The following is a 27,377-nucleotide window of genomic DNA, read 5'->3' on the forward strand; positions in this document are numbered from 1 at the left end:
CAAAATATCTCCTAAACATTTTCAAAATATTTGGGACTTCCTGATGGAATTACTCATTGATGTTTATTTTGCTTTCATCCATTCACCCACCATTAAAGGAATCTGTGTGTGTGTGTGCGCACGTGTATTTTCATATATATAAATGTATGGTTGCACTATTATATATATATATATATATATATATATATATATATATATACACATATATATACATATGGTTTTATATATAGTTGTAACTATATTAGTCACTATATATGCTAATGTGTATATATTATATATGGACTGAATGTTTGTTTCCCCCTAAAATTCATACGTTAAAATAAAAAATGTATATGGTCATCACATTAGGACACCCCCAATGTGATATGTTCTTATAAGAAGAGACTTGCCTCTCTCTCTCTCTTTCTCAACCTGTATCCCAAAGGAGACCATCTGAGGACATACTGAGAAGGTGGCCATCTGCAAGCTAACAAAGGAGGCCTTCTTGGAAACCAACACTGTTAGAGCCTTGATCTTGGACTTCCAGCCTCCAGAACTGTGGGGAAACAAATTTTTGTTGTTTAATCCACTCATTTTCCTGATTCTTTGAATAACTGGGAATGTTTTTAATTAGATACAAGACATTGTGAATTTCTATACATATTCTCAAGCTTTGGGGATGCAGTTAAATCATGTGGAAACAATCAGATCCTTTTAAGGCTTGCTCTTAAGCCTTGTTAAGCTGGAGCAGTGCAGTCTTTAGTATAGGGCTAGTTTTGTTCCAGTACTAAGGCAATATATGTCCTTTGCCTGATGCTCTGTGAGCATGAACTATCCCTTGCTTTTTATAGGCTCTAGAGATTCTCACTGATATTTTCAGCTATTATTTTCCGCTGGCCTTGGAGGAAAATAAGACACATGTACTCATTGGTATTGAGCCAGAGCCTCAAGAGGCCTCTCTGTAGATTTCCAGAATTCTTTCTGTCCTTCTCTCCTCTGCCCTGTGAACGTTAGCTGCCTTGGCCATCCCAAACTCCATCTCCTCATGTAATTTTTTTAATGTTTTTATTTTATTTTTGAGAGAGAGAGAGAGAGACAGAGACAGAGAGACAGAGGCAGAATGTGAGCTGGGGAGGGGCAGAGAGAGAGGGAGATACAGAATCTGAAGCAGGCTCCAGGCTCTGAGCTGTTGGCACAGAGCCCCACACAGGGCTTGAACTCATGAACGGTGAGATCATGACCTGAGCTGAAGATGGACACTTAACCGACTGAGACACCCAGGCCCCCCCCAAACTCCATTTCTTTAACTTATGGAGAATGCCAGGGAATACGTGGCTTTCCCCTTCTTATACTGCATCTTGGAAACTCTCTCCAGACACTAATGTACAGACAATGTCAGGACTCATTTGTTTGTTTCCTTGCCTTCATGGATCCTTGTCTGGTGCCGTCTGGTGTCTAACGCTTTAAAATGCTTATCATTTACTTTATACAGTTTTTGTTGTTTCCAGAGAATAAATCTGGACAGTGTTTCTCCATCTTGGCTGGACTCAACTTTGTATTTCAGAATTTTATTTTTATAAATCTAAATGTGTGGTTTTACATTTATCCCTATAAATTTTGTATTGTTAATTTAGTCCCTTTTAATTCTCTTCTAACATTTTGTGGGTTTTTTGTTTTAATTAGTATGTGAAAAATTAATAATCATTATTTCTATATGTTTGTCACACAGATAAAATATGTAGTTTAGATTAAGACCAGGATAGATTTCTGAGGCCTTCCACTAGGGATCAACCTGAAATTCTCCTCAAACCATTAGGCAGTATTCTTTGACAATAATGGTCTATATATGAGTTGCAGAATCATCTCATATATGTAAGCACGGAACTTACATACCCATCTCCTACCCACAAAAACAATAAGTCTTTATCACTTTCTTCGCAAAAGTTAAGGTATTCTATATTTACTGCGTTCCCTAAATTTAGAAACTGTCACAATGAGAGTTTAGTTTATGCTCTATGACTTTTTTCTTAATGTATTCATGTTGGTATCTGCAGATCTCTACTTCCAAACAATTATATAATTTATTCCAGAATTGAGCTAAAAATCCACAAGATTAAGTAGACCTATAGCTTCCAAATTTTACCTTTTCTAAAAAAGAGCCATTTGTCCATTTCTCATTTCCCATCCTTGGTCTTGTTTATCATGACTTTTCAGAAACTGCCAAAAATATTTTTGGGAGTATAATGCAAATTCTTTTTCAATATTCTGCTGATAATCTCCAGTATATTACTCAGCTATGTGAAGTTCCTTCTATATAGCAGAGATTGAAAACATATGGCTAAAATTTTTAAAGCATGATTATCAGAAAATTTTGATGACATTAAAATGCCTTTCTTTAAAAAAAATTTTTTTTTTACATTTATTCATTTTTGAGAGACAGAGAGAGACAGAGCACAAATGGGGGAGGGGCAGAGAGAGAGGGAGACACAGAATCCGAAGCAGGCTCCAGGCTCTGAGCTGTCAGCACAGAGCCTGACACGGAGCTTGAATTCATGAAGCATGGGAGAATGACCTGAGCTGAAGCCTGATGCTTAACCGACTGAGCCACCTAGTCACCCCTAAATGCCTTTCTTATGTAGCTTCACCTGATAAGAGTTCCGACCATATTTGTTTTTAAGGTTGTTAGTTTGAACACTATTATCCATGATGGAGAAAAAAGAAAAATAGGAATCTTATTTTTCTTCTGTGATTTGTTAACATGACCTGTTGCCTGGATAACTAAATAGTACCTGATATTCAAGCAGTGATCCTAAACTGTTACTGCTGTTTTCCCTGTCAGAACATTATCTAAACTGTCATTGCCATTTTTCTTCATAATCATGAAGCACTTTGTTGGCTGCCCTTGCCCCCCCCCCCCACCCCTTTTTCTTCTTTTTCTTTTGGAAAAAGGTTGGTCCATTCTGTGATATGTAGCTTTCCTGCTGTTATTTGTACAGGTTCTCACCGTCCTTATAGCTTCACACCATTCCTATATGCACCCAAATCAGGTATACTAATGAGTTTTTATCCCAGAATAAATCACTGTAAAGCAGTTCATAACCGACTACGTTCTGTAAAAACTTACAATTGATTAGAAATTTAGCTTCTGCACATGCACAAAGTAAATCCAACTATGGGAAACGGTTTCTGGAACCAAAGTTTGGGACTTAGTGAACTCATGTAACAATGACTTCAATAACTGAAAGAAAAAAAAGTCGCCAGGCTCTGCGCTAACAGCATGGGCCTGGAGCCTGCTTCTGAGTCTGTCTCCTTCTCTCTCTGCCCCTCTCCCACTCATGCGCGTGTGCTCTCTCTCTAATGTAAACAATAAACATTAAAACAACAAATAAAAGGAACTGTGCTAACAGAAAATCATCAGATTAGCAGAAAAGTGACATGATGATAATGGCAAAGTTACGTGGTCCAAACTTTTATTTGTGTCAAAAAAAAAAAAAAAACCCAACAAAAAACTGAAGCTTTGCATCTTAAAGTCATAGCCTCTCGGTGAATTGTATTGTTTTGTGGAAGGCTTGACTCTGAAAATAAACAAGTTTATTCACTGTCAGGTGAAGTTGGTTTTCAGACAAACTAGTGATTGTGGTATGTTATCTTGACTGGAAAAACCTCATTTCTTCACTCATCTTTGGAGGTGGCTCCTCATTGGTCTGTGATTCCAATGGATGAACAACAGTTAAGGATCAAAATTTATTTGGATAGGTGAGTCAGAAACATTGAATCTGGGTAAGGTAGGAGAGCCACAGACACCCTCATACATAAATGTATAAATACTGCAGTGGAATTATTCATCCCCAAATGGTACATTGTTACATGCCTCCCATGAAAACAATCAGTAAAACATTTAGCCAAGAATGGTACCCACTTTTATTTCTGAATAGCTTGTTATGATAATCTGTAAATGAATAGTTGCTGAGAATTGTGTAGAACACAGTACAAAGGTTCTTCAAGCACTTACAGGAAGTTTACATGGTTACTTTCCTGTCCCCAAGAAGTCTACAAGTATAGTAGGAGAAATAGGAATCTGAAACACTCTAATGGTTGTGTTATTATTTAGCTAGCATTTATTGAGTGTCTACAATGTACCAGATACCATTCTAAGCACTAAGGATACTGTAATGAACAAAGTAGACAAAAATTCCTGCACTTATGGAGTTTACATTCTAGTGGGTAAGGGGTGGAGAGTCAGAAAATAAATAAGCTAAATAAGTGGGTCAGATAAGTAAAACTATAGGATTTTTTTTAGACCACTGATGGAAATACAGTGTAAACCACATATGTAATTGTCAATTTTCCATTAGCCATATTTAAAAAGAAGCAGGTGAAATTAAATTTCAATAAATTTTTTATTTTGGAAAAAATGTTGGTTTACAAAGGTTGCACGTGTAATCCAGAAAGTTGGTGTATAGGTTTCACTCAATTTCCCTATTGTTAATATTTTATATTACCGTGGTATATTTCTTGAAATTAAGACACCAACACAGATACATTACTATTAACTAAATCACAGTTATTATTTGGATTTCATCAGTTTGTCCATTAATGTCCACTTTCTGTTCCAGGATCCAATCCATGATACCATATTGCATTTAGTTGTCATGTCAATCTCCTCTAGTCTGTTACAAGGGATACTAATTTTCATAATATATTTTAATACAATATATAAAAATATCACTTCAGACAGTGATCAATATTTTTTACATTATCCACAATATGTTTTACATTATTTTTTCATAATAAGTCTTCAGAACCCAGTGTGTATTTATACTTACGACATATAAGCACTTTCGTTGAAAGTACTTAATCTGCATTTAGATCTCACAAGATTTACAGGTGAACAAGTAGATTCACATACTCAGGTTCTAAACATGCTTAAAAGTCTTCTAATAATTGCACTGAATATCAGTTTTTAAACTTAGTTTCATTAATTAAAAAATTCAGTTCCTCAGCTGCACTAGCCACATTTCAAGTGTTCAGTAGCCATATATATGTAGCTAACAGCTACCATATTGAATAGTGCAGCTCTAGACCACTGTAAGGATCTTTGGCTTTTATTCTGAGTGAGACAGAGAGCTCTGAAGGGTTTTGAACAAAGGAGTGATATGATGTAATTTAAGAATATTTTGCTGTGCTGGAAAAAAAATTGAAGTGTGGCAAAGGCAGAAGCAAGGAGATCAGCCAGGAAGCTATTGCACAAATCCAGGTGAGTGATGGACTAGGGTGGTAGCAGTAAAGGTGGGGAGAAGTGGTAGGATTCCAGGAGTACTTTGTTGGACCTAACACAATATGCTCTTAGATTGGATATGGGGTCATGGATGACGCCAATGATTTTGGCCTAAAAATTAGGACAATGAGATTGTCTTTTACAGAGATTTTGTAAGCAGCAGGTTTGGGGGGTAAAGGAGAAGACCGGGGGCTCAGTTTTGCAATTTTGAGTCTTAGGTGGCTGTGAGACATTTAAGTGGAGATGTTAAGTAGGCAATGAATACAGGAGTCTGGAGTTCAGGGAACAGAGTTCAGCTGGACATATACATTTAGCATATAGCTGATATTTAAAAATTAAGACTAGAGATCACGAAAGGAATAAGTGTACAGAAAGAAGTATTAGGGTGAGGTTATTCAGCAGCTGTATTTTTAGGAAAATGCAAGTTTTGAAATCAGGCCCCAAGAGATCAACAAGAATTGGTGGAATAATCAATTCCTTGCAATTAAAAAATTCCTTGCAATGATGCAAAGGTAACAATTAGCCAACCATGCTACAACGGATGATTTTGCTCAGCTGAAGTGAAATCACATAGCCAGTAGATATGGAAAGATTCATTAAACAAGGAAAGGCTTTCTTGCTGGCTAAGTGGCCAGCAGACCCGTGAATGTGAGGATTCTAAGGACAGCTTTGGCGTTACGTGACAGCTGTAGTTAGTTTCTACACACACACAAAATCAACCAGCCTGTTCGACCATACAGCGTATGTCCTAATGCTGGTACAACAAAGACACCTCTCCCATTGGCAGAGAAAAGTGTTATCTTGGATCACAACCCCACTTCAGCACAGAGGCCTAGCACGGGTAGATTACTAGGGAGGTGCCCTTTCCCTGAAGGCACCTGAACTGTTAAATGGGACAAATTCGGAGGCAGGGGTCTGATCGCGCAAATTCAGACGCAGCAATCCCGACAGCTGGTGAATTCTGTGCGGAATTCTGACAAAGAGGAAGGCGTTGGCTTAAAGAGGAAGTGCGGAGTTACTTATTTTAGGATAGTGGAAAAGCGTTTAGTTGAAGCTCAAGGACAATAAGCACTGAGATTCTCGAGCTGGCCGCAGGGCTGAAAGTAGCCCTGCGAACGACCCTTTCTTGCCACCTTCTCCCTAAGCCGGGCAGTGAGGCGCGTGAAGGACACAATCGCGTGGCAGTGCGGCGGAAAGGGGCGGAATGGGGCGGAATGGACCGATTCACAGGGCATCTTTTAGATCCCAAGCAACGTCCCCGTCGCTATTTTCCTCTCATCAGTAGCTCCGCCCAGAGGTGGTTCGCTCCCCGGCAAAAATTTGGCCTGGTTAAACAGGGAAGTGCAAGAAAGCCAGCTCAAAAACACCTCCCGAACGCGCATGGAAATCGAGCACCTCGCTACCGCAGGCGCCCCGCCCGGGGTTAGAGTGTGAGACACTCCCAAGACGCACTCCGCAGATCACTGGGGGCGGGGCATTGCCTACGCACGCAAGCCAATCAGAGAAGACGTTTTCACGTGACGAGAACTGAGCAATAAGCAGACGCGAAGATAGCGGCGGGGAAATTCAAACGTGTTTGCGGAGAGGGATTTGGGTTCCATCTTTTCTTCCCAACTCCGCTTTCTGGCGGTGAGTTCTTCCTTGGGGGCACACCGAGGAACGGCAGCGGCCCGTGTGTAGGCTGTTTAGCGCGAGGGTCGGTGAGTGGTGAGGGCGAGGCAGGGAGGACTCAGAGCCTGGTAGGAGACGTGGGGCGCGGCTAAACGAACTGGAGGGGGAGGGGAAGTCTCGCTGCTTCCGCCAATCCACTGGGTGGTGAGAGAGGTTTTGTTGACCCTGGAAGCCGGAGGTGGGTGTGTGCATCGGGTGTGGCACCTGGGGAGAGTTTGGGGGACAGGAAATCCTCTCCCAAAAGGCACGCCCTCTCGTCTGGTTTTTTAGAAGAGAGCGAGGAGATGGTGGCCCCTTTCTGACAGTTACCTTTCGAACCTGACTTCAAATAGTGGTATCTAGCTGCCTACTTTATCACCCCTTTTCATTGTCAAACTCGAGGTCAGGAGCGGCATTGATATCAGTTACCCTGGGTTACTGGGTATTAACCTTGAGAATCACAAACCTGAGATTGATAGGAAGAACGACTGCAGACACTTTGCACCATCACCACCATGCAGATGAGCAAGTGCTCAGTAGTGTAAGAATACAGTAGATTCTTGGTTTTAGAACGATTGAGATAGCAAAGCATAATTATGCCAGACATGCATAAGAACAAGCCTGCTGATATCCCATTTATCAGTAAAGGGTTATGATGTTGTACATGTTCTGCTTTGGAAGCACTTTGAGTGTGCAGGTTTACTGGCATACAGAGAGTGAATAAAAGAATGGTTATTTTCATTACCAAAAATATTATGTCTATATGTCATTACCAGAATCCAAGCAAGCATTCCCTCACATTAAAAAAATAATAATAAGTGAATTTGCAGATGGCCCAGAGAAAATAATTCTGGAAAAAGAGTGAAAGGAAATTGTGGAAGAAAAATGGAAAGTTTGAAAGCAAGGAGGGGTAGCAACGTCTGTGTTGTGCAATGACTTCGTTGAAGTTCTTTTGGGAAGAAAAGGTATATGTGGCCTATTGGAAACCTTGCTGGACAAATTACAAGGATGTGCTGTTGTTTTTATCCACATAGCTTCACAAATAACTCTAATTAATCTGTTTAGATGTGTTCGTATAACTAATGCTATAGTCTTCTGGGTAAAAAAAAAGGCTAGTTGAGACATCTTTTTTTTCTTTAATGCTAGTAAAAAGGAATGATATGACGTTTACTTTTTTTATGCCTTAGAAATGGAGGCCGAGGATTTAAGTGGCAGAGAATTGACAATTGATTCTATAATGAACAAAGTGAGGGATATTAAAAATAAATTTAAAAATGAAGACCTTACTGATGAGCTAAGCTTGAATAAAGTCTCTGCCGATACTACAGGTGAGTTCCTTTTCTTTGAGTGCCCTCTAATGTAAAGGAATGAAGTGTTAACCTTGTGTATTCACAATTGTAATTTCCTCAGTAATTGTTCTTTACCAGTTAGACTACAGACACTTTATAATTTAACCCTGCTGTTTGGAAACGTTCCCACAATTTTCTGCTTTCTTAAAAATGGAAACTTAATATAATTTATTACAGTGTGCTCTTAACTCTTCCATTATTGTCAGCTGTTATTTCTGCTGATACACATGCCAGCAGTAGATATGCCATTTTTTTCCATTCCTTTTTTTTCTGTAAACTGAGAAGATCTCACCAATTGCAATGAAATTATGTATAAACTTAAAGTCAAACACTCAATTTTTGATAGGGGAGAATCTTCCTATTACTACCCCTTTTCTCCTTTTCTTCCTTGTTCACTCTGTTCCAGCCACAATGGCTTCCTTGCTGTCTCTACTATATACTAGACCAGATCCTACCCCAATGCCTTTGTTCTTGCTCTCTGCCTTAAACGCCACTCCCCAGATAACTGTCTACCTTTTCCTTTTCCAGGTCTGTTCAAAGGTCCTCTCATTGATGCCTTTCCTCACCCACCTATTTAAAATAGCAACCTGCTGGTGTGGGCATGTGACACCTCTCTTCCTTCTCTGTATTATATTTCTCCATAGCACTAATCATCTTGTATCTAATTTACTCATGAATTTGTTTATTGTCTGTCTCTTCTACTAGAATGTGAGCTCCATGAGGGCATGATTTTTATCTGTTTTGTTATATCTATAGAGCTTGGAATGCTGTCTGACATGCAATATGTACTTAAATATTTATTGGATGATTAATGAGTAGAATGTGCCCAAAGTTTAATACCTTAGCTTTATGAAAAGTTAGCTTATAAGCCTAACTCTTTCTATATTTCACACTGTTGAGGTTGTTTGAAAAGTGACCTTTGGATAAGTTTGTTATATGTATACTGACCATTAAATGAGTGAAGGATTGAAAATAAATGGAAGAACCTGAAGTCTAGTCAAGATGGCAGATCATATTCACTTGAAACAACCTAGAAACTGATCGTTTTGGTGTTAAACAAAATCTTAGGAGAGTATCACCATACTTTATTAAATGTATTTAAATAATGTTAACAAAGCTTGAACACCAAGATGAGTCTTTATTTAAAATCCTTCGGTCATGGGGCGCCTGGGTGCCTCAGTCAGTTAAGCATCAGACTTCAGCTCAGGTCATGATCTTGCGGATTGTGACTTTGAGCCCCATGTTGGGCTCTGTGCTGACAGCTCAGAGCCTGGAGCCTGCTTTGGATTCTGTGTCTCCCTCCTCTGTCTGCCTCTCCCCAGCTTGTGCTCTGTCTCTCTCTCAAAAATAAATAAACATGAAAAAAAAATTTTTTTTTTAAATATCCTTAGCTCACTCAAACATGTAAATACTTTTTTTTTTTTTTTTTTAAGTTTATTTAACACTGTCAGCACAGAACCCAACATGGGGCTTGATCTCATGAGCTGTGAGATCATGACCTGAGCTGAAATCAACAGTTGGTGGCTTAACTAACTGAGCCACATAGTCAGGGGCTCCAAGACTTTTTTTTTTTTTTTTTTTTTAAAGTTCATTTATCTTGAGAAAGAGTGTGCGTGCGTGTGAGCTGGGAAAGAGCAAGGTGAGAGGGAGAATTAGAATCCCAGGCAGGTTCCATGCTGTCAGTGCAGAGCCCAACTCGGAGCTCGATCCCACAAACAGATTATGACCTGAGCCGAGATCAAGAGTTGGATGCGCAACGGACTGAGCCACCCAGGTGATCTCCAAACTTGTAAATACTTAACATATATGGGTAACTGGGACATAAGACAGTATCATAAGTATCAAAGATACTTAAAACCGTGATTTATAGATGGGAAGAGTATGCATCCACTACACTGCATTGCAAAATATGTTTGTCATCAAGTGAACACTAACAATATAAAGATACAATTTAAGTTCTGAATAGAAGGAGAATGGTACTCAGAGGCATGGGGAATACATTTACAAACACAGTGGTTTTTAGACATCTTGTAAACTAATTTGCTAGGACAACAATGGAAGGGAAGTAAAAAATGGAAAGTGAAATTAATATCAGTCCAAAGTAAATTAAAAAAAAAATTTTTTTTTAATGTTTATTTTTGAGAGAGAGAGAGAGCGAGCATGGCAGGGGCGGAGAGAGAGAGGGAGACAAAGAATCTGAAGCAGGCTCCAAGCTCTGAGCTGTCAGCACAGAGTGTGATGCAGGGCTCGAACTCAGAAAGTATGAGATCATGACCTAAGCCGAAGTTGGACGCTTAACTGACTGAGCCACCCAGGTTCCCCAGTCCAGAATAAATTTAAAATAAAAAAGCAGAGTTAAAGTTATGTTTTAGTAAAACAGAAACTGTAATTTTGTTTATAAAAGCATAGATTTAGCTCTTATTGAAGGTAACCAAAACTTATAGAAAGAATGATAGTTTCTCTGGGAAATCTGTGTTTAATAATATTTAGTAATGACTAAAATATCCTGAACAGGAGACTGACATTAATTCAATTTGTCTTTTTAAAACAATTGACAGTAAAGAAAGTAAGAAAATAAATTACAATCTTTATGGAGAAATATGGGTAACTTGGAGGGAGAAGAAAATAACCATACCAGTTACTTATCTTTTATAAATTGATTTTATTTAATTGGATTAAAGGTAAGTTTGAAGTCTATGGAGATAATGTTGGATGGATGAAGTTGTAAAGATTATGTTGGGAGGAATAAGGTGATATGTTTAAAAATTTTTAACGAATAAGTCATTGATGAATTTTCTGACAAAGTTGTTATAGGTGATAGTCGGGGAGGTTTAGGTTTTCTTTGGGTAGTTAGGGGGATGAAATAGAATTATGCTGCTACAAGATAAAATTTTTTTAGACTACATAGGGTTTTCTTTTTTTAATGTTTATTATTTTGAGAGAGAGAGAACACATGCAAGTTGGGGAAGGGTAGAGAGAGAGGGAGAGAGAATTCCAAGCACGCCCTGCTCTATGATGAGGGCTCTGTCTCACAAACCTGTGAGATCATGACCTGAGCTGAAATCAACAGACGCTTAACTGACTGAGCCACCCAGGTGCCCTTACATATGGTTTTTTAAAAGCTATAAAAAACTAGCTTATTTCCAAAGTTTTTCTTTCCTTCAGAATATGTAACTTTTGGAGTAAAATAAACTCTTACGAAGACATATATGCAGGAAATATGTTGCTTACATTTATATGAATTGTTAAGGTTTTTAAAATAATTTAAGGAGTTTATGTATATTTATATTAAGAATATAAATTACTAACTTTAATTTGAAGAAAAAGTGCAATTTGGCATTTCTTGTGGCATATTTTCTTCCTCTAATTCAGATAACTCGGGAACTGTCAACCAAATTATGATGATGGCAAACAACCCGGAGGACTGGTTAAATTTGTTGCTCAAACTAGAGAAAAACAGTGTCCCTCTGAATGATGCTCTTTTAAATAAATTAATTGGTCGTTACAGTCAAGCAATTGAAGCACTTCCTCCAGATAAATATGGCCAAAATGAGAGTTTTGCTCAAATTCAAGTGAGATTTGCTGAATTAAAAGCGTAAGTATTCACTTTTGAATTATGTTTAACTAACTACATTACATAGTACACAACTACATTATAAAAGACATGTTGTTAGTATTAATTGTAAGAAAATTAGTATTTTTTAACCAAATCCTTCTGTTTATAATGAGCAAATGAATATTGTAAACTCTGTTTACTATGTATATATTTCCACAAAAGTTTGTATTCTGGACTCTGCCTAGAAAGATGTTAAAAATTAACTTATTAGTATTTAATTTTACACAGAAAAAAACCAGAATCCCATGTCCTTTGGAAAATTGAGGGGCGCCTGGGTGGCTCAGTCGGTTGAGCGTCCGACTTCAGCTCAGGTCACGATCTCGTGGTAGGCGAGTTCGAGCCCCACGTCGGGCTCTGGGCTGATGGCTCAGAGCCTGGAGCCTGCTTCCGATTCTGTGTCTCCCTTTCTCTCTGCCCCTCCCCCGTTCATGCTGTGTCTCTCTCTGGCTCAAAAATAAATAAACGTTAAAAAAAAAGAAAATTGAATAAGGAGTTATCAAACTTAGGTAGCTGTGCCCTTTTTTCTAAAATTTGACTCTGAAATCTTTTTTACAGTATTCAAGAGCCAGATGATGCACGGGACTACTTTCAGATGGCCAGAGCAAACTGCAAGAAATTTGCTTTTGTGCATATATCTTTTGCACAATTTGAATTATCACAAGGTAATTTGAAAATGTCAAGTCCAAATTTGAAAAATGTTAACTTCGCGCTGTAACTCACATTCTAATATTAAATCATACATATGAAGTAAAAATTTGAGGCTAAAGGCATGAAAATTGATCAGGTGAGAGTATGGGGGAAGAATGCCACCAAAGTGTAAATGTAGAGAATGTTTGTTATACTAGCTTTTCTACTTGTAACAGATAATCCAGAGATGTAAGTGAACATCGTGTTTGTGCCATTAATTAGATTCAGGAAGCGTCTAAAGGAAAGTGGCTTTTTCATTGAGTATTTGTGCGAGAGAAGCATATAAGATACTTAAGTTAGTGCTTAGATAAGCTTTCCTTATACTATGGTTTCATAGTACTAAAATATATACACCAAAATAAAATTGTAGCATTAACTGGTAGTTCTTCTTTTTAATTTAAAAAAAAAAAAAAAAAGGAAACTGCTGTGGAAGCTTTTATTTCTTGTTCTTTTGATTCTTCATAGTCTTGAGTTTTTGGATAGAACTATGGCAATGTCTTCCTCACATTTTTAGCCTGCCCATTCCTTAGTCTTTTCTTTTTCTAATTTTCTGGGGCTTTTGGATCCATGAGGGCTTCAGTCTGCCCTCTGGCCACATGTTACTGTTTCCCTCTGTCTTGTTTCTGCTCCAACCCTAATCCCATTTGTTACCTGTGATGCACACATTATCGCTAGTGTTTTGGTTCAGCCAGAGTTTCCATCACGGTGCCCAAAGCAGGGCTCAGTCACTGGCACGTATTTCCCAGGATTGAGGTTAGAGAAGAGCACTGTAATAGCTCAGGAAATGGTTTGAGAACCGTTAACTTTTACGTGTTTACATGATTTCTGAGTCCTAGTTATCTGAATCACCTCTAATCTATCCTGTGCACTGTCAGGTGACTTTTAAAAAAACCATTCCTTTTCTGCCTAGGAACATTGATTCCTCCTTGCTTGTTCGAGGAAGTTTGGCAAGGCCTTTAGTACCCTCTCTCTCTTTTTGTCATTCTACTTAAAGCATTTGTTGAAGTATTGTAGCCTATCAATAGCAACTACAAGTTTTGTATCTTTAGAACACACAAATATTGAAAACCTCAAATTTTGTTATCTGTAAAAAAATCTTATCACTCAAGGTCAAAATTGCAGTTATTTTGGACAAGATTATGAATGGGTTTTTAGGAAGTATGCACATCTCTGAAATTCTATGTGCAGTTTGGTGTGTATGGTTAGAGGACATTTGGTATTTTTTTATTAGACTCTCAAAGGGGTCTGTTACTTTATTAAGCTCCCTAATTACTAGTTTTTATCTAAGCCTACCTTCTTGTGCTGCCCTAAAATGCTTAAATTGTGAAATACCACTACTCTGAATAAACATATACTTAGCCACTATCAGATATGTTTAAATTCTTAAAATTTGTAAACTGTCAGAAGATAGAGATTTCCTAATCATTTTTAAATCCTAAGTGCCCAATGGGGCGCCTGGGTGGCTCAGTCGGCTGAGCGTCCGACTTCGGCTCAGGTCATTATCTCACGGTCCGTGAGTTTGAGCCCCGCATTGGGCTCTGTGCTGACAGCTCAGAGCCTGGAGCCTGCTTCGGATTCTGTGTCTCCCTCTCTCTCTGACCCTCCCCCGTTCATGCTCTGTCTCTCTCTGTCTCAAAAATAAATAAAAAAACATTAAAAAAAATAAATAAATCCTAAGTGCCCAAGTGTGTAGCATAGCTGAGTTGCTCCCAGAAATGCTGATAACACATTCCATATGATACATGATGTACACATTTGACATTTTAAATCAAATTCTAGACAAAATATATTGAGTAAGTTGGCAATTGAAAGAAAATTTGGTGGTTTATCTGTAGTCAGAAAAATAATTATGGTGGTGTCAGTTATTTTACATTTGGGGGGCGGCATAGCTAAGTCTGATAGCTAAAGACTAGTCTTTATTTATTTATTTAATGTTTGTTTATTTTTGAAGGAGAGAGAGATAGTGTGAGTGGGGGGGGTGGGGGGACAGAGAGAGAGGGAGACACAATCTGAAGCAGGCTCCAGCCTCTGAGCTGTCAGTACAAAGCTCCTCACGGGGCTGGAACCCACAAACCGCGAGGTTATGACCTGAGCTGAAGTCGGGACGCTCAACCGACTGAGCCACCCAGGCGTCCCTATTACTATTTTTTAAAATATGAATCTTTTGATGGAGGATTCCCTTTAGCAAAATATGTCGTCCTTAATAACTAAATGTTGTTATGAATGATTATTATACTACATTGTAACAGATTGATGCTCTTGGGACTGTAGTAACATCTAGAGCTTAGTTTTTCCTTTTACTACATCCCCTAAGTTTCTGTTTTATTTAGTTTTTGCTGCCCCCGCTTTATACTGCTTTGGTATATTCCTTTTACTTCTGAAAATGGGCAGTGTTGCTAAAACGAATGCATAATTATGTTAACTACTTATTATATAAGTAAGCTATTTGACAAGAATTCTTACCAAAAGAGAGAAATTGCTTTTATTTGTTTATGAGATAAGGTATGTGAATCTTGGAATAAATATTTTTACCTAAGCCTTTTAAATTTTTTCCCTAGGTCCTGAGGAATAAGTATCTGGGGAATGAAGATTGCTGCATTTAAATGACAAATTTTTTTTACTTTGTTAGGTAATTTCAAAAAAAGTAAACAACTTCTTCATAAAGCTGTAGAATGTGGAGCAGTACCACTGGAAATGCTAGAAATTGCCATTCGGAATTTAAACCTTCAAAAAAAGCAGCTGCTTTCAGAGGAGGAAAAGAAGAGTTTATCAGGTAAGGGTATTACTGTGTGCTACTACTTTTCTGTGGTAGATTGTCCGGCAAGAAAGAGTTCAGGATAACATTTTAAAGAAAAATACCATCTGTGTAGAATGATCAAAATCTCAGATTAAATTTCAGATGTAAAGGAGGTGTAGGGCTTTTAGAAGTACCAAAATCTTTATTAACCATGTTGGAATTTTTTTTTTTTTTTTTGCTAATCAAACTCATTAGTAAATTAAAAAATTCAGTCTAAGCAAGAGAATGACTTTTTAGAAATAAGGAATATACCTTTATTCTGGGGAAACAATTATGTAATTTTGAAACCATTACATGTATACTTAGAGAATTACCTTCACAACATCTTCATGTCTGCATATCTTATTTGGGGACAAATGTTTACTATGAATTATCTTTTTTTTTTTTTCTTTTTTTTTGAGAGAGAGAGAAAGTACAATGGGGGAGGGGCAGGGAGAGAGGGGGACACAGAATCCCAGAATCCAAAGCAGTCTCCAGGCTCTAGGCTCTGAGCTATCAAGCATAGAGCTTGATGTGGGGCTCGAAATCATGAACCACGAGATTGTGACCTGAGCTGAAGTCAGACTCTTAACTGACTGAGCCACTGAGGTGCCCCTGAATTATCTTTTTAAGTATTCATATTTGTGAGGTTACTTTTTGTGTATTTCTTATGTCTTTATAAATTTAATTACAATTTAAATTTTTTTATAGCATCTACAATATTAACTGCTCAAGAATCGTTCCCCAATTCACTTGGACATTTACAGAATAGGAACATCAGTTGTGATTCCAGAGGACAGACTACTAAAGCCAAGTTTTTGTATGGGTAATGAAACTGAATCTGTTTTTTAAATGTTCATCATACATTTATGTTATTTATACATCTACATCTGTACTTTAGTGTTAGAGTAATAACATTAGCAGTTAATGGCAATTCCTATTAATATTATTCTTTTAAAAATTGGGGTATTTTCTTCCTGTATAGAGAAAACTTGCCCCCTCAAGATGCAGAAATAGGTCATCGAAATCCCTTGAAACAAACAAAGAAAGCTAAACGGGTAAGTTATTTTTAATGTACCTTGATTAAAGTGATAGTGGTGAGGTCTATACTTATTTCCTAGTTGGTTCCTTAATCTTTCAAAACATTTCTAGTCATGCCCTTTTGGAAGAGTCCCAGTTAACCTTCTAAGTAGCCCGGATTATGGGAAGACAGATGATTCAGTTGTACCAAGTTTTACAAAAAGGTATGTTTGAATTTTAATTTTTTAATTTGTTTTCAATACTTAAAGATTGATGACAGGATGGTCACACAGTTTTTTATTGCATAATAGTAATTATGATTAAGTATTTTTACTTAGTATTAAAGGTTAGGGACAAAGGAATGAGTGGGGAATGTGACTTTATTTTGCTTTTCACTCATTAAAAATTAAAGAAATGGGGGCACCTGGCTAGCTCTGTTGGTGGAACATGTGACTCTTGATCTAGGTAAGAGTTGTGAGTTTGAGCCCCATGTGAGGTGTAGAGATTACTTAAAGGTAAAAATCTTAAAAAAAAAAAAAAAAAAAAAAGGAATGATTAACAAATTATGGAACATGGAGGAAAAAATATTAAATCAATATTAAGCTTAAAAGATATATGCAGACATCTTTGGGGTAAAAACTCCTAGTATCTGGGCATTTCTCGCTTATGGGTAGTTTCTCTGGTAAGAATCCGTTTCTTATGTTTGTGAAAGTCTTCATAGCAGGGGAGGAAGGAGGTCTAGGAACAATTTCTTTGCTAGCAAGTTCAAGGAGAAGAATAACTATCAGTGGGAAAGATGATTAATTCACTCATTTGCTACAGAGCCCAGGGCATCAAGAGGTGGGGCAGAGCAGGTAGAGATGAAATATTGTTCATCACGTCCAATGTGTTCTCCTTTCTTCAACCTGGATATTTATCCCCTTAAAAGAAGCGGGAATCTAGTTTTCCATCTTAGCTAAGGGAATTATTCTGGTCTGTTCTTAACTCTAACCATTCTTGGTAACCTTATTTCTATTAGAAAAAGCCCCTTGGATTCCAGAGAATCATTTTGCAAATAAACTTCAGAAATACAACAGGTTGTTTTTATCATTTATTTATTTATAAAATGTTTATTTATTCATTTTTGAGAAAGAGAGTGAGCACACGTGTGTGCACAAGCAGGAGAGGGTGAGGGGCAGAGAGAGAGGGAGACAGAAAATCCCAAGCTGGCTCATGCTGTCAGCGCAGAGCTCAATGCAGGGCTCAAACCCACGAACTGTGAGATCATGACCTGAGCTGAAATCAAGAGTCATTGGATGCTTAACTGACTAAGCCACCCAGGCGCCCCTGATTGTTTTTAGTTGGCATCTTTAATTAAAATTCGGTTATACTTAGCACTTGACTAAAGATAGATACTAAGCATATTTTGGTTGTCCAGAATCTTATGAGATGACTTTTTTCTTGTCTCCATTTTAAATACCTCTCCGAATAATAAAAGGAGACTTTCTCCCATTGTAAAAAAATAAAAATAAAACAAAACCAGCCATTTTCTTGGTGCTTGCCATGATACACTGTATGGTTGGCACTGTGGAGGCCTATGGAAAGGTTTATACTCTAGTCCTTTTCCTTAAGCTGCTTGCATTTCTAAGTGTGGTTTCACCTACATACTGCTGTCCCCTTCTTTTTTTTTTTTTTTTTTTTTTTAATTTTTTTTTTCAACGTTTTTTATTTATTTTTGGGACAGAGAGAGAGACAGAACATGAATGGGGGAGGGGCAGAGAGAGAGAGGGAGACACAGAATCGGAAACAGGCTCCAGGCTCCGAGCCATCAGCCCAGAGCCTGACGCAGGGCTCGAACTCACGGACCGCGAGATCGTGACCTGGCTGAAGTCGGACGCTTAACACTGCTGTCCCCTTCTTTACCACATTCCTACTTAGCCCCAATTGTTACTTATTACGTTATGAAGTACAAAATCACCTACCACTTATCTGTCCTTTTCATCATTGCCCAGCACCTAACTTCATTACATTTGTACTACAATCATGTTATTTTTAAAAATAATTTTTCAAGAGATCTTTCCAATTAAAAAGTGTATATATTGTTAAGAAGTCAATTTTAAAATGGAAAAAATAGCACATTAAAAAGATTAATTTCAAATTAAGCATTAAAACTATTTTGGTTTGTGGGTAGCAGACAGACCTCTGGATCAGAACGCCAAGATATGATTGTACCTGGATCTAAATCAAGTGGAAATGATTCCAGTGAATTGAGAAATTTAAAGGTATCTTAATTTTTAAATCTTTATATGGAGCAAGGTTTCCTGATCTAGGATCCATGGAGTTTTTCCCGGGGAAGGGGTCCAACAGTGTTCCTGAAGCCCCAAGAGATACAGGACCACTAGTGGGAAGTGGTACAGAAGTCCTAAACTGTTCCTCCAAAGTTGAGGAACATGTACATTTCATGTAGAGAAATGATCAATGATCTCCTGGGATAACTTTGACATAATACTTATCATGCTTATATTTAAACAGACTAGTTGGGTTTGGGAATAGCTAGGGGAGTCATTCCCCCCAAATTCTGTTTCTTGGCTGGTGTGTTTAATCATATGTTCTGACAGGACATCTTATATAGCAATGAGAGTAAATTGTGATGTGTCTTTGTAAATGCAAAGACTGGAAACAGTTTTAGTCTCCTACTGTTCTTATTGTACTTGAGTTCAACCCCTGGCCTCACAATGTGGGTCTTTTCAAGTTTATATTTTTTGTAATTCATCTTTTTCATGGTCTATGCTTATTATTTTAACTGATCATAGCTACCTTAGAGAATAGTGCATAGTTGTTTAAAAAGTTTACTTTTTGGATTTTAGAATAACTACTGTTTTAGACTTATGCAAATCTTAATTTTCACTAATGTTATTTTGGGGATAAAATGCCATCATAGTCACAAAATAATGAGGTATGTCTTATGTTATATTCAAATTTTCAACCTCTCTTTTTAAGTGATTATATTTTATGAGTTGATTACGTCCATTGAAAGCACATTGGCCAAATTTATGGTTATGGCCAGTTCCACTGTTCTAGTCAATAATTCAAGAAGTTAATCTTTTCTCAGTTTGTGAGTCTATATCTGATTATAGTAGATAATTTTCTTAGCAATCTTTTCACATAGATGAGACTTTAGTCTATTGAACACTAAGACAAATTTGTACTATTACTGTTTATGAGACTTTATTATTTTTATGTCTTATTCTTTTCATGTAGTCTATTCAAAATATCCATTCCAAGGAACCTCTGATGTCGGATGAGAAGAGTTCTGAACTTATTACAGATTCAGTAACCTTGAAGAATAAAACTGAATCAAGTCTTCTATCAAAATTAGAAGGTAAGAGAGACAAAATAGGCTTTTGTTAATTAAGAATAGCACTCTGGTGCTTGTGAAAGTTGACCAGCCATCTACAAATTACAATGTAAGACTATATGTCCCTTTATCTTGTATGTCAATTGAATTATATAGAGTCTATGAAAAGTGTTGAATTCTGTAGCAGTGGAAGTTTATTTGGCTAAAAGCTGTGTAAAAGCAAGAGTGGAGGGAAAGTACATTGGGGCTGAGTTAGGTTTTTCAGTTGGCTTGACAAATACTTTTCTGGAAAAAAACACAAGCTGTATCTTTATGATAATTCTCTTTTTTATCAGACATTTGATTTTCTACTATATGAGTAGTATGATATGTTCTAAGGGGATATAAATGAATGAAACAGTCCCAAGGAGATTGCCATCCAGTGTGGGAGACAGACTGATAAATATAATGCTGTGTAGAATTTTAGAGGGCATATTGAGAAGCACATAAATAAAATGCTGTGAGAATTCAGAAGAAGGAGAAATGTGAGGAACTATTTGGTTTAGGGTAAGAACATGTTTTATGGAGAAGAAAGGTGAAGAACTATTTAGGTTTAAATAGGAAGAAATGGCAATGATAGAGTATTTCAGATGGAGGAAATAATGAAAACAAAAGAATAAAATATTTTAGGAACAAAAGATAGTCTATGCAGAAAACTATAACAGGTCATATAGAAGTAGAAGGTAAAACTAGGTAAACTGAATTCCACGCTTACATTTTTTTTTTTGTAGATATCAGAGTACCATTAGAGATTTTTGAACAAGATCATGAATTGGATGATCCTTGTCCAAACAAAGTTTACCAGATTTACTAATGGTTTTCTTTAATTGGACTGAAGAGGAAAACGGACATACTAGGCTTGTTGAGACTCTTTGGTTTCCAGACTGGAACTTCCCTGGTGTTAGCCCTGAAAAGTTCTATATATAGCAGAATGACCATCAGTTCCCAGCAAACTGAGACTGTTATTCACCCTAGAATGGTCTATTTGCCATTATTTTGATTTGGAATAGATTCCTTTTCCTAGTATTTGAAGGATATTTTCATGGCATCTATCATAAACTGGTATTACTGAAAAATTATCTTTACCAAATATGCTTGTTAATAATACTAATCTTATACCTAATTTAATGTTTTTCAGTAAATACTTGTTGAGTACCTATACAGTGCCAGTAATACTTTATTATATAGTAAAACTGCCAATTACAAATCACCCAAATCATGAGAGTACGGTCTGTTGAAATATCATTCCATTCATACACGTTTCTTTTGAGTGTATCCAAAGAGTGGGGTTGTAGGGTCACAGAATGTGTGTATGTTCAACTTTGGCAAATAGTGCTAGTTTTCTAGAATGGTGGTCCCTTTGACTAGCAGGGATGTTGCTCTTGCTCCATATTAGTCCCAATTGTTTTATTGTTGGTTTTTAATTTTAGACATTTGGTTGCTGCTAAGTGATATCTTACTGTGGTTTTAATTTGCGCTTCTCTGATGGTTTATGATGTTGAACATCTTTTTTTATGTTTATTGGCCATTTGGATATTCTCTTGTGAAGTACTTGTTTGAAACTCTTGCCAGTTTTTCTATTGGGTTTTCTTTCTTTTTCTCATTGATTTTTAGGAGATATTTATATCATCTAGATACATATCCTTTGTTGCATATGTGTGTTGCAAGTAATTTCTCCCATTATGTAGTGAAGACTTTTTAGGAAAAGAAATTCTTTTTTTTTTTTTTAATTTTTTTTTTTTTAACGTTTTATTTATTTTTGAGACAGAGAGAGACAGAGCATGAACGGGGGAGGGGCAGAGAGAGAGGGAGACACAGAATCTGAAGCAGGCTCCAGGCTCTGAGCCATCAGCCCAGAGCCTGACGCGGGGCTCGAACTCACGGACCGCGAGATCGTGACCTGAGCTGAAGTCGGCCGCTTAACCGACTGAGCCACCCAGGCGCCCCGGAAAAGAAATTCTTAATTATTATGCATTTTAATTTATCAGTCTTTTCCTTTGTGGTATTTCCTATGTCTTTTAACAAATCTATGCCTGCTCCAAGATTGTAATGATATTTCTGCATATTTTAGATGATTTATCATTTTGCCTTTCACATATGGACTTACATTCTAACTGAATTTAATATTTGTGTATAAGTAAGATGACGTATCAAGATTCTGTTGTTTTTTTCCCTCATGTGGATATCCAGTCGGTCCAGCATCATTTATTGAAAAGACCCTCTTTTCCCGTCAGTGAATTATAATGTTTATTTATTTATTTTTGAGAGAGAGACAGAGAGTGAGCAGGGGAGGGGCAGAGAGAGATGGAGACAGAATCCTGAGCAGGCTCCATGTTGTCAGCACAGAGCCTGATGTAGGACTCAAAACTCATGAACCATGAGATCATAACCTGATCCAAAAGAGTCTGATGCTTAACTGACTGAGCCACCCAGGCGCCCCTCCCTTAGTGAATTATAAATTAGATATCCTGTGATATCTGGTTTTGGATTCTTCTCTGTTCCATAGATCTTTGTGCCAATACTATCTTATTTACTGCAATCAATTGAAAATCTTCCAACTTCATTCATCTTCAAGGCTGTATCAGCTATTGGGCCTTTTGGGTTTCCATATAAATATTAGAATCTACCAGATTCTTTTTTTAAAATGGGATTTTTTTTATTGAGATCCTAATGGGGCAGGTTGGCATTTATCAGATAGGTTTTCTAATCCACTAATCTGGCATATATCCCTTCATTCATTTAAGTAGTATTTAAGATGTTATTGAGAACTATTTTCTGTTAGAGGTTTTTCTTCTCTTTTGCTAGAGTTCTTGCTAGATACCTGGCATTTTCAATGCTGTGATGGTGAATGGAATATTTTTAAACTATTTTTTCATCTTCTACCTCATTGCTGGTATATAAAAATACAGCTGGTTTTAGCTATTGATCTTAGATATAGTCAGTGAGTTACTAAATTCACGGAATAATTCTAACATTTTTCTATGAATTCTTTCATAGAGAGAAAATAATATAACATTTTTTCCTTATCCTTTTAACCTTCATTTTTTTCTTTGTATTGCATGTAACATCATAATGAATAGAAGAGATGATAGGTGGGCAATCTTATTACTTATTTTAGAGGGAAGCTTTCCATATTTTACCTTTATATGAAATAATTGCTGTAGATTTTTTATCTACTCTTAATCAAATACCAAAACAGTGAATTTTGCTTTATACCTAGATTATCATTAGATATTTTTTGTGACTGTTGAATCTTGTCAAATGCTTTTTCTGCATTTATTGAGTTGATCATGTATTTTTCTTCTTAGTCCTGTTATTATGGCAAATCAAATTGATTTTCACATGTTAAGCAAACGTCACATTTAAGAATAAACATAACTTAGTCATAATTCAAGTAAAAGTAGGCTCCAGGCTCTGAGCTGTCAGCACAGAGCCTGATGTGGGGCTCGAACTCACAAACTGCTAGATCGTGACCTGAGCCTAAGTCGGTCACCTAACCAACTGAGCAACCAAAGCACCCCTTCTCTCTTTGTACTAATATAGTTTGTAACATGTTTCGTATTTCAGATTTAATTTTATTATCAAATATTCTTTCCTTTTATTGATAACAACAAATGCAATTTCAGAAATTAAGGAACATCAAGAACCAAAGGTTCCAGAGAGTAACCAGAAACAATGGCAGTCTAAGAGAAAGTCAGAATGTATAAACCAGAATCCTGCTGTATCTTCAAATCAGTGGCAGATTCCAGACACAGCCCAAAAAGTTGATACAGAGGTAACTTTCTTTTCCTCTAAAGTGTAACATTGCCATTATTTGTAATGTGATCGTCATGTTAAATTTTTTTCTTTTATTAAATCCTTATGTACCATTTTTAGTGGAATAGTTTACTTAAAGGATGTTTCTTATTATTCACAAAACAATGATCACTACTAGTGACAGATTCAGTAAAAGTATGTCAAGCTGAAGTCTTTTTTTATTTTCAGTGGTGCTTTTGGATTTCTGGTAGACTGTGCAGGGGTCAGCAAACTACAGCCTATATCAGTCAAATCTAGTTCTCAGCCTGTCTGTAAAGTATGTTTTACTGGAAGACAACCATCCCCATTTATTACTGTCTAGGGCTGCTTTTGAACTGTAACAGCAGAATTGAGTAGTTGCAACAGAGACTCTGCCTTAAAAAGCCCCATATGTTTACTACCTTGCCCTTTACAGAATACGATATGCTGACCCCTGAACCAGTGCAATGCTGTACCAAAAGATTTGATAATTTCCTATTATCCCATGGATAAAATAGAAAAATATAGACTAGACACTGTATGTGAATTTATAACAGGTTGAATGATCATTCCCAATGGTCAAAGGTCATTTCAGAAGGAATGATCTGGTAGGTTACTAGAGAGTCATACTATATATAGTCCATGGCTATACTGTCCTCACTACTTTCAGTTATATTCTAACTCAGTGGGTTCTCACATGTTTTTGTGTTGGGATCGTCTTTACACTCTTCATTATCAAGACCACTAAAGAGCTTTGTTTATGTAAGTTATATTTATCTGTATTTACTGTATTAGAAAGTAAAACAGACATTTTAAAAATATTTATTAACTTACTAAAAATAACAATAATGAATCACATGTGAATATGGATATTTTATGAAAAATAAGTATTTTTGTGTTTTCTTTTATTGAGGTGTAATTGACATATAACATCAGTTTCAGGTGTACAATCTAACTCAATATTTGAATTATGAAGTGATCACCATAATAAGTTCAATTAACATCTGTACCCATACAGCTACACAATTTTTTTTCTTATGGTGAAACTTACAAGATTTACTCTCTTAGCAATTTTCAAATATGCATATAGTATTAATAAATATAGCCACCATGCTACACATGCATCCTCATAACTTATTTTGTAACTGGAAATACCTTTGTATGTCTTTATTTAATGTTTATTTATATTAGAGAGAGAGAGAGAGAGAGGCACACAGAATCTGAAGCAGGCTCCAGGCTCTGAGCTGTCAGCACAGAGCCTGCCATGGGGCTCAAACTCATGGACCTCCAGATCATGACCTGAGCCAAAGTCAGATGCTTAACAGACTGAGCCACCCTGGTACCCTATCTTTGTATCTTTTGATCCCTTTCACCTGTTTCGTCCACCACCCATCCCCACCACTGTCAACCATTAATTTGCCCTCTGAATCTATGAAGTCGTTTTTTTGTTTGTTTGTTTGTTTTAATTCATAGGTAAGTGATATTATGCAGTATTTGTCTATATCTGGCTTATTTCACTTAATGCCATCAGCGTCCATCCATGTCACAAATGGCAAGATTTCATTCTCTTTTATGGCAAATACTCCACTGTATACTATGTATATATACACACACCATATTTTCTTTATCCGTTCATCCATCAGTGGACACTTAGGTTGTTTCCATGTCATGACTATAGTAAATAATGCTGCAGTAAACATAAGATTGTATCTTTTTGAGTTAGTATTTTCATTTTCTTTGGATAAATACCCAGAAGTGGAACTGCTGGATCATATGATAGTTCTATTTTTAATTTTTTGAGGAACCTTCCTACTGTCTTCTATAGTGGCTGCACTGATTTACATTCCTACCAATATTGCACAAGAATTCTCTTTTCTCCACATCCTTGCCAACACTATTAGTTTTTGTCTTTTTGACAAAATTCTAACAGGTATGAGGCTTTTGTCTTTTTGACAAAATTCTAACAGGTATGAGGTGGTATCTCAGTGTGGTTTTGATTTGTATTTCCCTGATGATTAGTGATGTTGAACGTCTTTTTCTCTACCTGTTGGCTATCTATATATCTTTGGAAAAATATGTCTATATGTTTAGACATATTTACATATTCTGCCCAATTTTTAATTGGATTGTTTGCTTTTTTGCTATTGAATTGTAGGGGTTCATTATATATCTTGGATATTAACCCCTTATCAGATACATGATTTGCATATATTTTCTCCCATTCAGTAGTTTGCCTTTTCATTCTGTTAATGATTTCCTTTGCTGCGCAGAAGCTCTTTAAGTTCAATTATAGCCCCACTTACTTATTTTGCTTTTGTTGCCTTGTTGCCTTTGCTTTTGGTATCACATCCAAAAAAATCCTTGCTAAGACTCCTATCAGGGAGCCTACTGCCTGTGTTTTCTTCTAGAACTTTTATGGTGTAGGGTCTTACATTCAAGTCTTTAATCCATTTTGATTTAATTTTTGTATATAGTGCAAGAAAGTGGTCCAGTTTCATTCTTTTGCTTGTTGCTGTCCAGTTTTCCCAACACCATTTATTGAAGAGACTTTATCTTATTTAATTAAAGATCTAAGTAATAAAGTAAATAATAAATATTAGATGGGAAGAATCCTGATGGGTTAAATCATGCATCATATGAAACAGCATCTTTTCTTTTTTCTTTTTGAAACTTGAAAGTCAATAGCAGGGTGAGAGGATTCAAAACCATTTATTTGTCATTAGGGAAATGCAAATCAAAACCACAATGAGATACCACTGCATACCCACTAAGATGCTATAATTTAAAAGAGACAATAACAAATGTTGGTGATGAAGTGGATAAATTGGAACCCTCATGTACTACTGGTAAGAATATAAAATGGTGTAGTTACTTGGAAAATGGTATGGCAGTTTCTCAGAAGGCTAAATATAGAGTTATCATATGATCTAGCAATTCTACTTATAAGTATATACTCAAGAAAACTGAAAATCTATATCCACACAAAAACTTGTACTTGCATGTTCATAGCAGCATTATTCATAATTGCCAAAAGTGGAAATAATCCCAAATATCCAACAGCTGGTGAGTGAATAAACAAAATGTGGTACTTTAATTTCATTATTTCATTTTATTATTCCACAATGAAAGGTAATGAAGTACTAACAAATGCTACAACATGGATGAACTTTAAAGACATGCTAAGTGAAAGAAATCTATCACAAAAGGCCACATATTATGTGATCCCATTTATAAGAAATGTCCAGAATAGGCAAATCCATATAGAGGCAGAAAGTAGATTAGCGGCTGCCAGAGACTAGGAAGAGTGGAGAACGGAGGGTGACCACTAATGGATATGGAGTTTCTTAGGATGATGAAAAGGTTTTGTAATTAAATAGTGCTGATTGTGTACTCTTGTGAACATACTAAAATCCACTGGATAGCATACTTATGAAAAGAAGAAAAAGGAATTAGGTGGTTTCCTGAAGTCACTGCTTCTCCAGCAGCCCTCTCAAGTAGAGATTGTTTTTATTTCACATCTCACTTACCTTATAGCTAAAAACTCCCTGTAGCTATATCCAGATCATTTCTTCTCTTACAGAGCCCTGACCTTTTGAGGCTCCTGTTTTTTGGATATACCATCCTGTTCCTTGCTCATTGCTATCATCTCTGGACATCCTAGTGACTCCCCATCATTCCTTGAGGATATTAGGCTCTGGATAACTTCCACCTACTTCTGATTAATAATTTCTTCCTCCCTTCTGACCATTTCCTTAATTGCACTTTAGCTACCCGTTCCTATATCCCATATACTGTGGTTTTATTGATTAAAGGAAGCTAAGTTTTCAGAAGTACAGAGTACTTATTTAGATTATAGAAGTTCAGTAATGGTT

General features: G+C 36.6%; 1 protein-coding gene across 8 annotated transcripts in view; it reads left to right on the plus strand.

The window, feature by feature from the left end:
* The window catches only part of TTK (TTK protein kinase), a 51,516-nt gene that overhangs the window by 5,492 nt on the left and 18,647 nt on the right, over positions 1-27,377 (plus strand). Inside the window, exons 1-12 of one of the 8 annotated variants that reach the window (XM_042986708.1) lie at positions 6,869-6,886; positions 7,738-7,872; positions 8,095-8,235; positions 11,629-11,851; positions 12,428-12,534; positions 15,189-15,332; positions 16,047-16,161; positions 16,321-16,393; positions 16,488-16,579; positions 18,526-18,616; positions 19,596-19,716; positions 23,358-23,506. In XM_042986708.1, coding sequence (XP_042842642.1) covers positions 8,097-8,235; positions 11,629-11,851; positions 12,428-12,534; positions 15,189-15,332; positions 16,047-16,161; positions 16,321-16,393; positions 16,488-16,579; positions 18,526-18,616; positions 19,596-19,716; positions 23,358-23,506 — 1,254 coding nt within the window. In that variant the 5' untranslated portion in view covers positions 6,869-6,886; positions 7,738-7,872; positions 8,095-8,096. Of the gene's footprint in view, positions 1-6,783; positions 6,958-7,041; positions 7,107-7,737; positions 7,873-8,094; positions 8,236-11,628; positions 11,852-12,427; positions 12,535-15,188; positions 15,333-16,046; positions 16,162-16,320; positions 16,394-16,487; positions 16,580-18,525; positions 18,617-19,595; positions 19,717-23,357; positions 23,507-27,377 lie in introns of those variants that run through there. The other 7 variants (XM_042986712.1, XM_042986713.1, XM_042986707.1 and 4 more) reach the window with 7 other exon arrangements.

Source organism: Panthera tigris, chromosome B2, assembly GCF_018350195.1.
Source record: "Panthera tigris isolate Pti1 chromosome B2, P.tigris_Pti1_mat1.1, whole genome shotgun sequence".
NCBI lineage: Eukaryota > Metazoa > Chordata > Mammalia > Carnivora > Felidae > Panthera > Panthera tigris.